Raw genomic sequence first — 14,008 nt, 5'->3', positions numbered from 1 at the left:
GCCAAAAAAAAAGTTAGAGGAGGGTAAGTGTACGCAAGGGTTAGTTAGAGGGGAGTAACTGTAATTTGCCCTAAAAACTTTAATTACCCAAAAAAAAAAAAAGAAAAGTACGGCCTAAAATTTTCAGTGCCCAAATTTGATTTGCATGTTTGTTAGTCCAATCGAAGCTTTTGAGCTAATCACAAGCCGAAGTCAAGTAACTTATCAAAAATGTTACACTTATAACATTTTTCTACAACATGTTTATAACATGGTGACGTGGCCAGGGGACCCACTCATTTTTTTGTTTTTTGGCTAGGTAAAGTGAGTGGGTCCACTGGCCACGTCACCATGTTGTAAACATGTTGTAGAAAAATATTGTAAGTGTAGCATTTCTCGTAACTTATTGACTGGGAAGGGCTTCATTACAAACCGAAGCCGGTTGTATTTCTACATACTTCAAATTTTCATACTTATTGCTTGACGGATTTCTAGACCTAAAATAATGGGTTGTCTCAAGCGTAGGGCTGAGATCGACGTAGCATAATATCCGGTAAGTCCGGAGTCGAATCCACAGAGACGGTGATGTGTGCTGACTAAAAATTCGGATTTAACTAATTTAACGTGCTCTTAGGTAGCCACCCCTTGTCGTTTTGATTGAGATTAATTAAAACCTAAAAAATTGATTGTACTTTTCAAAAAAATTAAAAAGGAGGTACGGTCGTAGGGTTCATAGCACTCGTAACCAGTCTGGATTAGCCTGCTCCATTCAGTGTTCTTAAAACGTTCGATTTTAGTGAGAAAAAGATACCCCGCAAGATGCGAGACCCTATAGTCGCCGTATACCCATGCGCAACGAAGAATGAGTTTTGAACCCCCATTCCCCTGTTCACATGGGCTCCGACGATGCCCGGTTTTGTCCGCGGGAAGTATTTTATTAACCTCAAATTACTTGTTTGAAAATAGGAGCAGTGGACGGACTGGCCACGGTGTACTAATCATCCCACGACCCTACCTATACGACTACTCACTAATCATTGCGCAAGAAACGAAGGAAACCCTAATTTGAATCATACTTCTAAATATGGGATAGAAAATAAACAAAAGATCTAGGCTAAACAAGAACCAACAAATAACTTCTATAAAGAACAGAAATTAAAACAAATTATTGGAATGCGAGTAATTAAACAAGACTTTAAATAACTTGATGAAAAGAAAAAATATTCGAAAGAAACTAAACAATATTCGAACCAAAGAATGGCAGCTCCGTCCGTCGTACGCTAGTGCCGAACCAATTCCTGAATCGCCTCCCATCCTCCTTTACGGCAATAGAAGCCTTTTTTTCCTTTTTTTTCAAGGGAGCCCTCGTCAGTAGGTATTAAGTTCCCTTTATTTTCTCTCATAGCCCGTTAAAAATTTCTAATTATACTCGACAGTTAGTTACCGAAATTGAGATATATTTTCAGCATCCAATTACCGAAATATAATATTTTTTTCAACAGCTATTTACCGAAAATATATGTTCGGAAGTTGTTTACCGAAAGTTGAACATATATTCGACACGTAGTTACCGAAATATAATCTTGTTTTCAACAGCAATTTACCGAAATGTTATTTATGATTTTCAACAACCATTTATCGAAATGTAATAGGCTATGGGAGAAAATAAAGGGCTGCGAATAGCAGCATCCTAAGTTTTGATTTTATAGGAACTGCATGCATTAATTACATAATAGTCTCTTAGGATTTTGTCTAATATTAAATTGACCACCAAAATTCTAATGCATTTCGCACTTCAATCCAAAACTTTTGTTAACTTCCATCTTTACCCAAAAATCATGAAAATCGAGCTCGAGCAACCTGTAAACATAAAAACTCAAAATAAATACCAATTAACAAATATAAAAGACTAGCTAGTAAGTATAGATTGGAGGGCTAACATATGTATATTTTGGTACTTATAACACTTCCCAACTTACACTTTGCTAGTCCCGAGCAAAGAAAATAAAATACAACTAAAGAAAACAAATTAAACCAATAGTTCTTTTAAATTCCCAGGTGGCCCCGGTAGGACGAGTGAAGTCTCGTGGGGGTTTTCAGGAGTGATCACCCACAAAACACTGTGAATCCTCTCCACATGAAACCCAAAAACCTGTAAGACAGCTCAATGATATCTCAAGTAAAGAATATGAAGTCATCGCAAAGAGATAATAGACATAAGTAGTTCTAGATACTATCAAGTCATAAAAATTTGCCATGGTACCTATACTCAGCGTGTGTGAATAAGGGTTTCAGTCACAAGTGAAAAATAACCAAAAGTTCTTTCCGGACCGAGTCTCGACTTCAAATCTCACCGTGTCATGCACTCAACAAATGAAATCACTCGAAACAATGTGCATATTACTCTCAATATGTGCAGTCGAAAATATGTAACTGAAATTAAAATACTCTGCACAAGTTGACACAAAAGAAAGCTCTACAAAGTGGATATACGATCTCATGAACGGAATGCCAAGTATTGAAAACTCTCTTTATCCACCAATTCACAGCTCATTGCCCCAAGGATCAAATAGAACTTTCATTTCAGTTATAACATTAAGTAAGGGTAAGTATTTCAAGGTTAGGTAAAAATTCAAGTGTCCGAGAATAGGTTAACCACAACTTACATCGGGCAAATATAACGATGCGTACCCTCGTTTTCTTCTTCTTCTTTTTTCAACTCCGCCACATCTCTCTTTCCTACATTTCTTTCTCATATTTAGAACAAGAATTTCTCCTTTCCACAATAATATAGTGTCTTCCCTTTTTACTTTTTTTTTCTTCTTTTTTTTTTTATGTTTTTTTTTTCCTATGAGAAAGATCATCAATCAGTAAAACTCAATTCTCACTACATTTACTCTTTCTTCTGAAAAATATACCTCCACACAATTATCTAAGCATTCTCAAGACACAATATAGATAGAGGAGCTCAACAAGAAAAGGGTATCATGCGAGAGGCTCAAATGGGCTTACAAGAGATAAATGTATGAAAGAAAGAAATGAACCGGCTCTAAATAGCAAAGATGGCCTATAATCCTCTCCAATGGACAACACAACCATGCAACTTTCCAAATCCAAGAGATAAGTAGGCAATTCAAAACATTTTCAACACTCGACGACAAAAATAATGAGATCAACAACGAATTTGCTTTTTTTTTTGTGACAAACAAGAGTTTATTTGACACCACTCCAAGAAAAGATAAGGCTCTAAACTCACATGGGACATAAGTCTCCACTACACTAGCCATCAAGAATAATCAAATCACAGCTCACAAGCAACCAAAGCCCAAACAGATGTGAAGTGCAAATGTGCTAAAAATAAATGTCATGACCAATTCTTCGCGACAAGCTAGCAAAAAGAACTACAATGCCACCACAATATTAAAAGAATGACTATCATATCTCAAACTCAATCAATCACGAGCCAATCTCAACAGCTTTCAGGTCTCATGCAAAAGATTTTCACCATTTTTTAATTTTTTTTAAATTTTTTTTAAAACAAAAAAAAGAACAAAGTGATCTCTCCCCCCAACTTGAACTATTCAATATCCGCATTAAAAGCATAAAAAATAAAAATAGGACAGAAACATAAAAGAGAGGAGAGATATCACTTCAAAAAGGAGGGGCTAAGCAGAGTAAACTATAGAGAGAGGGAGACCCCCCCAACATGGATCGAACAATCTGTAAAATGTTAGCCTCCAAAACAGCAAGAAAAATAACTAAAATAAACAAATAAAGCAAGAAATAAAAGGAAAAAAAAATCATCCACTTTCTTCACGCGAAAGACACGGGTACTACTTTTCTCCCTAATTTGAATCATACTTCTAAATACGGGATAGAAAATAAACAAAAGATCTAGGCTAAACAAAAACCAACAAATAACTTTTATAAAGAACAGAAATTAAAACAAATTACTGGAGTGCGAGTAATTAAACAAGACTTTAAATAACTTGATGAAAAGAAAAAAAACTCGAAAGAAACTAAACAATATTCGAACCAAAGAATGACAGCCCCGTCCGTCGTATGTTAGTGCCGAACCAATTCCTGGATCGCCTCCCATCCTCATTTACGGCAGCAGAAGCCTTTTTTTTCCAGGGAGCCCTCGTCAGTATGTATTAAGTTTTGATTTTATAGGAACTGCATGCATTAATTACATAATAGTCCCTTAGGATTTTGTCTAATATTAAATTGACCATCAAAATTCTAACGCATTTTGCACTTCAATCCAAAACTTTTGTTAACTTCCATCTTTACCCAAAAATCATGAAAATCGAGCTCGAGCAACCTGTAAACATAAAAACCAAAATAAATACCAATTAACAAATATAAAAGACTAGTAAGTATAGATTGGAGGGCCAAAATATGTATATTTTGGCACTTATCACTTACTGAACTGAGTAATACTACAATGTTTTGTTTAAGTCAGGACGTTCGGATTTTGCTTCGGTCCACACCTTTCCTTTTCCGATCGAATTTCGATGATTCAAGGCACTCAATGTGATCAGAACATGATTTTAAGAGTATTCACAAAAAATCAACAAAAAAAATGACAGTGAATGGCTTCATCTAAACAGTTTTTTATCGAACAGTTCAATAAAAAAATTACTCAAATCAAGCCATTTCCAGTCATTTTTTTTTGCTGATTTCTCACGGGTACTCTTAAAATCATGTTCTGATCATATTGAGCAGTTCGGATCATCGAAATTCGATCGGGACGCTATTTAACGGAGCCTTTTACGAAATCCGTTAGTCATTCGGACGAAAGGGGGCATTTTGGTTAATGAAAGATAACGTTGGGAGTAAAATTGATTTCTTTAAAAGGTTGGGAGTCTAATTAAAATTTAGAATTAAGATTGTAGGGTATTTTGAAATTTTCTCTAATATTTATTTTCAAGGTTGGTCCGTTACCGGTCACAGTCTACCACATAAATGGCCTCTCTTTAGAGGCTAAAATCATCTCTGTCTTGCTGTTTTAATATTTTGACGGATGCATGATCAGTGTCTTGGGATTTATTTGTTTCGAGATTTAAGAAAATTAAGAGCAAGTACATTAGATGAGCTTAAATATATTTTTTGTTATTTTACCTAAGAGAATTATAAAAAAAATAGTCTACACCAGATGAGCTAAAATGCATTTATGAATAGTTGTTCTCTATTTTTACCTATGCACTATTCATACTCGTTTCTTTTTTTATTATTTCTTTCTCTCTCTCCTTCCTCCTTTCTCCTCTCTTTAAACAATAAAGATAATAAAAAATTAGTGAAAAATATATTTTTTAATTGAAGTTTGGTAAAATAGATAGTATTGATGTAGTGTTGAGAGAGATGTAAGTAAGTAAAATGAAAAAAATGCACTGTTGATCAACATTTTTACATTTTCATTCGTGTACATGCTCTAATAGTGATGCTGCAAATGCATTACAAAACATAGAGATAGAGATATTTAGAGACAGATGGCACGGGAGCCTCTGTCTCTATTATTTCTGTCGCTTTGGCTCACTGTATTATTGCCATCTACACCACCGTGTCTTGAGATTTGTGTTTCATGAGATTCGTAACGTACCAACTCTCAACTGTTTTCCTCCTCCTATATAAAAAGGAGGAGTTTTTCGGAGGTTTTTGGCCAATTTGGGACGAGTTTGCCCCTCGATTGCAAACAGTGCTGCTTTGGGCACTTGGGCAGTTCGGTCTTTTCCGCTGGTGTGCTAGGTGGCGTGCTGCGGGGACTCCATGGGATGTGCGCTGCATCTGCGCCGTTCGTTTGCTCCCGAGGTTCTGGTGCCTTTATTATCTGGTGTGTATTAGATAGAGATAAGAGGTTCTGGTGCCTTTATTATCTGGTGTGTATTAGATAGAGATAGACAACATACCAGCAGGTTGAGCTTCGGTTTTGGGCTTCGAGACTCTTCTGCACTGTGCTTCAGGTACTGTTTCTTCTCTCTCTCTCCTCCTCCCTGCCCCTCCCACCCCCCAGGGTTAGATGTGTTTTTTTTCCTGGTGTACGATTGGTTGCAGTTTGGTCAATTAGAGTTTCTCTTGCCGTCGCGAGTTTTTCCCGTTCTTGCTTGAGAGTTCATTTTGTTGGTTTTTCTCGATAGGGGGTTGTGTCTGGACGCTCTTTTGCGGTGTGCTTGATCGTGGTTTCGTCGATTATAGTTTTGCCTCTGTTTGCGAGTTTGTTTTTTGCGGTTGCTTGAGGTTTCCTTTTGTTCTTTTTGGATAGTGGGTTTGTGGGGTATGCAGGTTGCTTCTCATTGTTGGTGTTGGTTGTGCCCGTAACCCATTTCTGTTTTCTGTTTTTAGGGTTGATAGTGGGTTTGTGGGGTTTTGCCCTTATCTTGACTGCAAAGATGTGTTTCTTTTTTTCCTTTTTTCGTTTTTTTTTTTTTTTTTTTTTTTTTTGGGGGGGGGGGGGGGTTGGGTTTGCTTTTTGTCATTTGTTGTGTTTTGGTGTCTGTTGATTTTGGTTTTGTCTGCAGAATGGTGGTCCGTGCTCCGGTCCTCCGCTGGGATATTATTAGGAACCCTTCTGTCATATCTAAAAGAAGGGCGCTTTATTATCTGGAAACTGCTAAAGGTGAACAAGTGGTTGCTGCTCTTCAAGTACGTGATGAAAACAATTGATTGGTTTATGAACCATTTCCCCAGTTTCTCGAGTACTATCAGGGCCTTTTGAATTTGGGTGATGTTGCTGTGTGGAGTTATGGTTTCCAGCTGAATGCACGGTTAGATGATATTGTGTACCATTCGTTTGTGCGGTATAGTGAGGAAGGTATTCCCACAAATTACTGCATTAATCTGTCTGTTTGGCTATTTTATGCATTTAACTGCTTCTCTTATTTGGCTTGCTGCTGTTTACATTATGCTAAATTTAGGTGTGTAATACTACTTAATTTTTGTACAGCTGATGACCAGTGTTGGCATATGAAATTTTTTTCCTTGCCTGTTATTCCTAAGGTTAGTTATTGCATTGTCCTGCGATTTCGTCCTTCACTTTGTTTCTGTAAAAATAGTTCTGCAGGATAGCTGATTGCTTTCTCTTCTTTGATATAGAGGTTGCCCTGTTCTCTTCGCCACCACTTCAAGGTAGATGGTTCCAGACTTGGGTTATCCTCAGGCATGGATTGAAAGCATGGTCAGTTGAAATTGTTAATGATGAGTTCCGCAATGGTTGGGATGTTTTCCGTGAGGCACATGGCTTAAAAGGAGACCGCAAGGTTGTTTTGCATGTGAGCGTAAGTGGGTCTTTCACACTATTATGTTTGATACACATGGTCGTGAGCTTATGTTTGATTGGTCAGGTCCAAATGCTCGCTGGCAAGATTTGCCACCTCTGATAGGGTAGCACTGCAGTATTTCTAGCTAAATATATTATTCGATCAAATATTGTTCCCTTTTCCTTTTGTTTGTTCCTATTCTCAAATTTTTCTGTAGCTTTGTGCGTTGTTTCATCTTTATGGCAGCCACAGTTGCTGCCATAGTGCCATTACAAACCAAATTTAAATGAAAATAGTTTCAGACAAACAAGAGCAGTAGAGTATTGGGAACTCTAAAAAACAGAGCACATACTATGGTAAATAAATGAAACCCGTACTTCTTAATTCTTATGTATATATATAACAGGGATTCGGGGTGGGGTGGGCTGGGGATCGGGGCGGGGACTTACACATATCCACCCTTGCCCGTTCCTCACTTTTTGACCAAAAAAATTTCACGTGCACAATCTCCTTCTTCAGTACTTTTTGTCCATATGTGTATAACCATCGATAACTTCCTTCCAGTTGTGCCAAACAGCATCTGTAAATAACCCTTTTCCTAGCCAAAAAGTAATGGCATATGTAAATAGCACTTTTGCTGGCCAAAAATGTAGACTCTTTTGCTAGCCAAAAACTATTGGCATCTGTAAGTAATCCTTTTGCTAGCCAAAAATCTAAAGTAATAGTTGAATGACATATATTGTTGGCTATGTTGCAATTTTCATATATTGTTGCTTATCATGTTTAAAAAACTTAACCAAAAGACACATAATCCAGTTTTAGTGTGGTTTCAATACAGTTTGTGGTGCAATTTCAATGCAGGTTTTCGTACAGTTCGAACACTATTTTAGTACACATTGCTATAAAAGTCCCACTCTTGCTATGTCTGTGGGGCTGTGTGTGTCCAAATTTCGGTTTTAGTTGAGATTGGAGGCTGTTTTAGTACACTTTTTCTTTGTAATTTTACTGCAGTTTATGTGCAAACAATGATTGTCTCAGCCCACAAATAGCCTACTTCCAGTTTTCTGCTCTGTAGTTGCATAAATATTGCTTTGACAAGTTGTCAATAACTGCATTTATTAACAATAGTGCAATGATCATTCTCTGAACTGACAAATGGCCTACTTCCAAATTTCAGCTGTGTTTTCTGTGTATGTGTGTGTTGAGCCTCCTAACCGTGTGCAATGTTGGACACAGTTTAACACTTCACAAAATGAACTTGACAAGTTATATGTATACTATGTGCTATACAGAGCTATTCTTGCCTTGCATTATCTGTTATTACTGCTCCTGTCCAAGTCCAAGATCAGATCCTTACAATTGTGTTTTTCAGCCTCGGGATTTCTTCTTTCTTGTTTGATATCAAAATGGCGCCACGGTCGGTTTGTGATTCAAATACCTTAACCATGTAGCTACTTGACTTTAGTGCTGCTATGAAAGAGCTTAATCCAAGAAAAGCTGTTAGATCATAAGAAGGCAGGTAGGTAAGAATAAGAAGTTTAGAGGACTGAAAGGGTTTAGGAGGGACTAAAGCACAGCTAGCTAACTATATTGTATTCCAATATAACAATCTAACTAGGGTTGTCAAATCTTTGACTTCTGCAAGAGTAATGTGACATCTCTAACTTCGTCTATAAGAGAAGAGTACAGAGTAGCTGCAAAGTTTAACTCAACTGAAGGCATTGCCGAGACTAAAAGCACTAAAAGTAAGGTAACCGAGGTTGCTAGCTTAACTTCACCTCCACGGCACGGAGGTCATCCAGTTAGTTTAGGAGACAAGCTCTTGGGGTGGCGAGGAATAGGAAATGAAAATGAATCAGTCCTGTAGAAAACTATGTAACTGGTACCAAGACTTTACTTCTAATGCAGGTAAGCAGAATCTAACTCGAAAATCTTTGTGGAGCTAACATTGGCCCAATGGCTACAAGTTCCATTTCAAATGGATTGACTAAGAGGATACTTGCTGTAGCTGGATTGGTTTAACTCCTTCCTGCCTTGGCCTGGCCAGTTTAGTTTATTAGTTCGTACTGCTAGGCCACGTTCTCTTTCTTTTCTTCTCCTTTTCCTGCTTAGGAGTTCTTATTCTAATACATACCCACCAGGCTTAGCTGACTAAAGAATGAACATTTAACATTCCACAGACGAAGTGAATGGACAACTGCTTAATAACCAACTGCTTAGTCGTATGATGAATGAACAACTTTCTTTCAACTTGGTCCATTTTTTTTTTTTTTGATCCGAAGCTTGGTCCATTTTTTTTTTTTTTGATCCGAAGCTTGGCCCATTTTTTTTCCAAAGAAAGAGTCTCTTCCCAAAGAGCTCCATAAATAACTCTTTTCCTAGCCAAAAATCTAGACTCTTTTGCTATCCAAAAACTATTAGCATCTGTAAATAACCCTTTTCCTAGCCAAAAATGTAGAGTAATAGTTGAATGACATATATTGTTGGCTATGTTGCAAATTTCATATATTGTTGCTTATCATGTTTAAAAAATTGAGCCAAAAGGCACATAGTGCAGTTTAAGTCCACTTTCAATACAGTTTCTGGTGCAATTTCAATGCAGTTTTTGATACAGTTCAAATGCAATTTTAGTGCACATTGCTATAAAAGTACAACTCTTGCTATGTCTGTGTGGCTGTGTGTGTCCAAACTTCAGTTTTAGTCAAGATTAGAGACTGTTTTAGTGCACTTTTTCGTTCTAATTTTGCTGCAATTTATGTGCCAACAATGATTGTCTCAGCCCACAAATAGCCTACTTCCAGTTTTTCACATCTGTAGTTGTATAAATATTGCTTTGGCAGGTTTTAAATAACTACATTCATTAACGATGGGGCATTGATCATTCTCTCAATCCACAAATAGACTACTTCCAGATTTCAGCTCTATTTCTGTATGTGTGTATTGACCCTCCTAACCGTGTGCAATGTTGGACACAATTTAGCACTTCACAAAATGAACTTGGGAAGTTAAATGTATGCTATGTGCTACAAGAGCTATTCTTGCCTCGCATTGTCTGTTGTTACTGCTCCTGTCCAAATCCAATATTAGATCTTTAAAATTGTATTTTTCAGCCTTGTGAATGTCCAGATTTTCTATTTTTCATGTGCTATATCCTGCTGCTCCTCTTGGTGTCCAACCTAGCATCCAATCGGCCACTTTTGCAGAATTATTTGGCTATGGTGACTATTGCCCAAAAAAACTATTGCCCCCAAACATAACTTTTTTCCTTCAACGGGCATGGCATTCGTGCCTTGCACGAATGGAAAACCTAGTAGAGACAAACAAAGAAATCTTTTCGGAAATATTTTGATGCGGTGAATATTGATTGGTGATCATAAGCAAAGTCAATCTTTCGAGAAATACAATAAAACATTTTTCTTGGTTTCCAGTTAGAGCCTGAGATTTTATTTGTTTAACGTTAGTTAATTTGGTGAGTGCAGCTGAAGGAAACAAAATATACAAGGTTGTGTAGCTCAAAGAAGATCTTGACAGTCAATGGATTGTTTCCAGGGCCTACTTTGTATGTCCGAAGAGGTGATAGGTTGATTGTTAACGTTCAAAACCAAAGGAAATACAATGTCATCATTCATTGATATTCCTCTCTCTCTCTCTCTCTCTCTCTCTCTCTCTCTCTCTCTCTAATGGTAGAAAATGCAAGAGAAAAAAAATCATACTCCCTCCGTTCATTTTTAAGTGTTCTGCTTCGTAACTCTAACTTATTAAGGAGACGTAATTATTATACATTTCACATTAACTTTTCTCTCCATTTTCCTTATTTACTCTCTATGGAAATATTATCATTACACTTTTACTTACTAACTTTTCAAAATGGAATATACTTTTAGGGGCAAAATTAAAAATGCACTAATTTTTACCTACTAATTTTACAAAATGGACACTTATTATAGGACAGCCCAAAATGGAATAGTGAACTCTAAAAAAGGAACGGAGGGAGTAATTTTTTGTGTTCACTTAGCAAAAATATCCTAAAAAGTGGTAGAAAGTGAACTTTTTTATACAACATTCTAAAACTTGAGAGCTTGTTTCATTTTTTCTCACAAAATTTGTAGGAAAATTTTATTTTCTCAAGAAAATCATCAATAACTACTCTAACTTTCCTCTTTACCCTCTTTCCTCCACCTTTTCTCTTATAATTTGGGCAACTTTCCTCCTCTTCAAACAAAGATATTTTATTTTCTTGCAAAACTTTCGTTCTAATTAAACGGACATGAGAAAAAAAATTAAATTTTTTTTTTCTTTTCTTTCACTTCACTTTCTATAATTTTCACTTTCTATTTTTATTTTTCTTGCTAATCAAACAGACCCTTAGAAAAATAACAAACTTAATCAAGAATACCCATGCAGCGACATCTTTAAAATTATGAATGATATTTTGGGGTATTTTGGTCTAAAGATAAATTGATAAAACAGTAAAAAGATCCCGTCACGGGCTGCACAGAAAAAGTGTGACGGGAGGGAAAAAAGGAAAGAAAATAATACCAGGAGGAGAAATATTGAGGTTTCTTGTTTCTATTGCTACAGTGCGTATAGTGACTCCTTTTGGATGAGAGTAAAAGGGAGGGACAGAAAACCCCACAGCGGAAAGTACAAACTAAAATGTTGTGAATTTTGAAACCCAAGGATCAGCCCAGTGGTCAAGGGTATGGGATTTTGAGGTTAACTCCCGAACCGGTTCTCACGTGTTAACAATTTTTTTCAGGTCAGTTCATAGAGAGCTCTGTATGCTTTAATTGGGACCCCCACATGTAGGTGATGAAATTGATCTTTTAGAATTAGTAGAGGTGCGTGCAAACTGGCTTGAAGATTCACTTATTTATACAAACAAAACTAACTAGTTAAGTTTCATTACCCACCACGTTTCCGGTTCTATTTTGATGATCAAAACAATTCATCTCTTACACCATGATAGTTTAACTAATCCTGCAAAAAATTAACACAATCGAATAACGGTAACCGCTGATTTAAATCGTACAAATTTCAGTTCAGATCTGTGTCAAACTTCTAGATTGAAAATTGGCGGCACTTACTGATATCAAATTGAGCTAATATTTCAGAGGAGGAGTTAAAATATAATATCTTAAGAGATTAATTGTTCTAATCATAGAAATAAGATCGGAAACATGGTGGGTATGTTCATCCACTTTTAAAGATCGATGAGTCAAAAAAAAGGAACTCTAAAAAAAAGTACTACAAACTAATATTGTGGTTTTGGGAAACATGTGATGTGTATAGGCACGGAGTGAAACAGCCAAGAAATCCATGGTCAGATGGGCCAGAGTACGTGACACAGTGTCCAATCAGACCGGGTGCAAATTTCAGTTATGAGATCATATTCTCAATCGAAGAAGACACACTTTGGTGGCACGCTCATAGTGATTGGTCTCGAGCCACGGTCCATGGTCCTATTATTGTATACCCTTCAAATGGAACAACCTACCCTTTTCCCAAGCCTCATGCAGAGTTTCCTATTGTTTTGGGTATGTACCATCTCTCTCTCTCTCCAATGCCACAGACATGGAAAAGCTTCATAGAAAAGATTTATATATTCTTATACTTTTGTTGTCATAGCATCGTGGTTTAAGGAAGATGTAATGGAAATAATTCAAAGTGCACTTGAAGGCGGAGACGAAACAAACAAGTCAGATGCTCTCACCATTAATGGCTAACCAGGTGATCTATACAATTGTTCCAAACCCGGTATGCACACATCATTTTAATCTCAATCAGTACGGCAAGCAACAGCTGAATGTAGTGTCAACGCAATATTATTCTGAATAATAGCACTTCTCTGTAAGCCGTTATTGAGTTTGCATGCTTATCCAAACAAAACACAATCCAAATGTTTCAGGGACGTTCAGAGTGATGGTAAATTATGGAAAGAGGTATCTTCTTCGTGTCATCAACTCAATTATGAACGAAGAGGTGTTCTTTGCGGTGGCTCAGCATAATTTCGCAGTCGTTGGAACGGATGGAGCATACATCAAACCCATAAAAACTAATTACATCTTCATAACCCCTGGACAAACCATGGACATCTTAATGACTGCAGATAAGTCCCCAAGCCACTATTATATGGCAGCAAGAGCTTATGAAGGTGTTGTATTTGATAACACTACTACAACTGCGATCGTGAAATACATTGGGAATTATACAGCGCCATCAACGCCAGCATTTCCTAGTAACCTTCCAAATTACACTGACATCGATGCTGTAACAAGTTTCACCAACCGGATTAAGGCCCTGGCTAGCGAGGAGTACCTGATTAATGTCCCCCAAAAAGTTGATACCCGACTTTTCATAACTATTTCGGTGGGCTCGATTCCGTGCCCTAATGATTCATGCGACGGACCAAATGGTTCCAGGCTCGCTGCAAGCTTGGACAACGTAAGTTTTGAGGAGCCTGATAGGCGCATGATATCTTGGATATGAGCGCCTAAGTAGGGTGATTTAGCGCATTAGGGGCGCGTTTTATTCTATTTTCCACTTGATGCCGTGCTTTGCTTTGGTTTTGTGTTTCTGATATTTTCACAGGTAATAAGGCGGATTTAGCGCAAAGGTTGGAATGAGTGGCCTCGAGGCTGGTCCATACGTTGTTGGGATGCTAAAGAGGAGGCGTAGACGTCGGGTGACGTCGTTTGTATGTCGGGTGGTCAAAACCCACGCAAGGATGGAAAGCTAGCAGTTATGCTTAGCGGTATCGATACACGTATCCC

At 37.3% G+C, this 14,008-nt stretch overlaps 1 protein-coding gene and 1 long non-coding RNA gene across 2 annotated transcripts; both read left to right on the top strand.

Moving 5' to 3' along the window:
• The first annotated feature begins 5,420 nt into the window (after nt 1-5,420).
• On the top strand, nt 5,421-10,869 carry LOC131306567 (uncharacterized). Its single transcript, XR_009193933.1, has 4 exons — nt 5,421-5,942; nt 6,498-6,790; nt 6,923-6,975; nt 7,072-10,869. It is a non-coding gene; the product is annotated as an uncharacterized LOC131306567 (long non-coding RNA).
• Nucleotides 10,870-13,157: 2,288 nt separating this feature from the next.
• Nucleotides 13,158-13,724, top strand: LOC131307059 (laccase-14-like). Its single transcript, XM_058333474.1, has one exon. The coding sequence runs from the start codon at nt 13,158-13,160 to the stop codon at nt 13,722-13,724; it is 567 nt and encodes a 188-aa protein (XP_058189457.1).
• The last annotated feature ends 284 nt before the right edge of the window (nt 13,725-14,008 follow it).

The sequence above is a fragment of the Rhododendron vialii genome, chromosome 11a (assembly GCF_030253575.1).
Source record: "Rhododendron vialii isolate Sample 1 chromosome 11a, ASM3025357v1".
Taxonomy (NCBI): domain Eukaryota; kingdom Viridiplantae; phylum Streptophyta; class Magnoliopsida; order Ericales; family Ericaceae; genus Rhododendron; species Rhododendron vialii.
This window is presented reverse-complemented; position numbering and strand designations above follow the sequence as displayed.

Bases quoted from the DNA above. Each gene is read 5' to 3' on its own strand.
- LOC131307059 (XM_058333474.1), top strand. From the start codon at position 13,158: ATGGTAAATTATGGAAAGAGGTATCTTCTTCGTGTCATCAACTCAATT.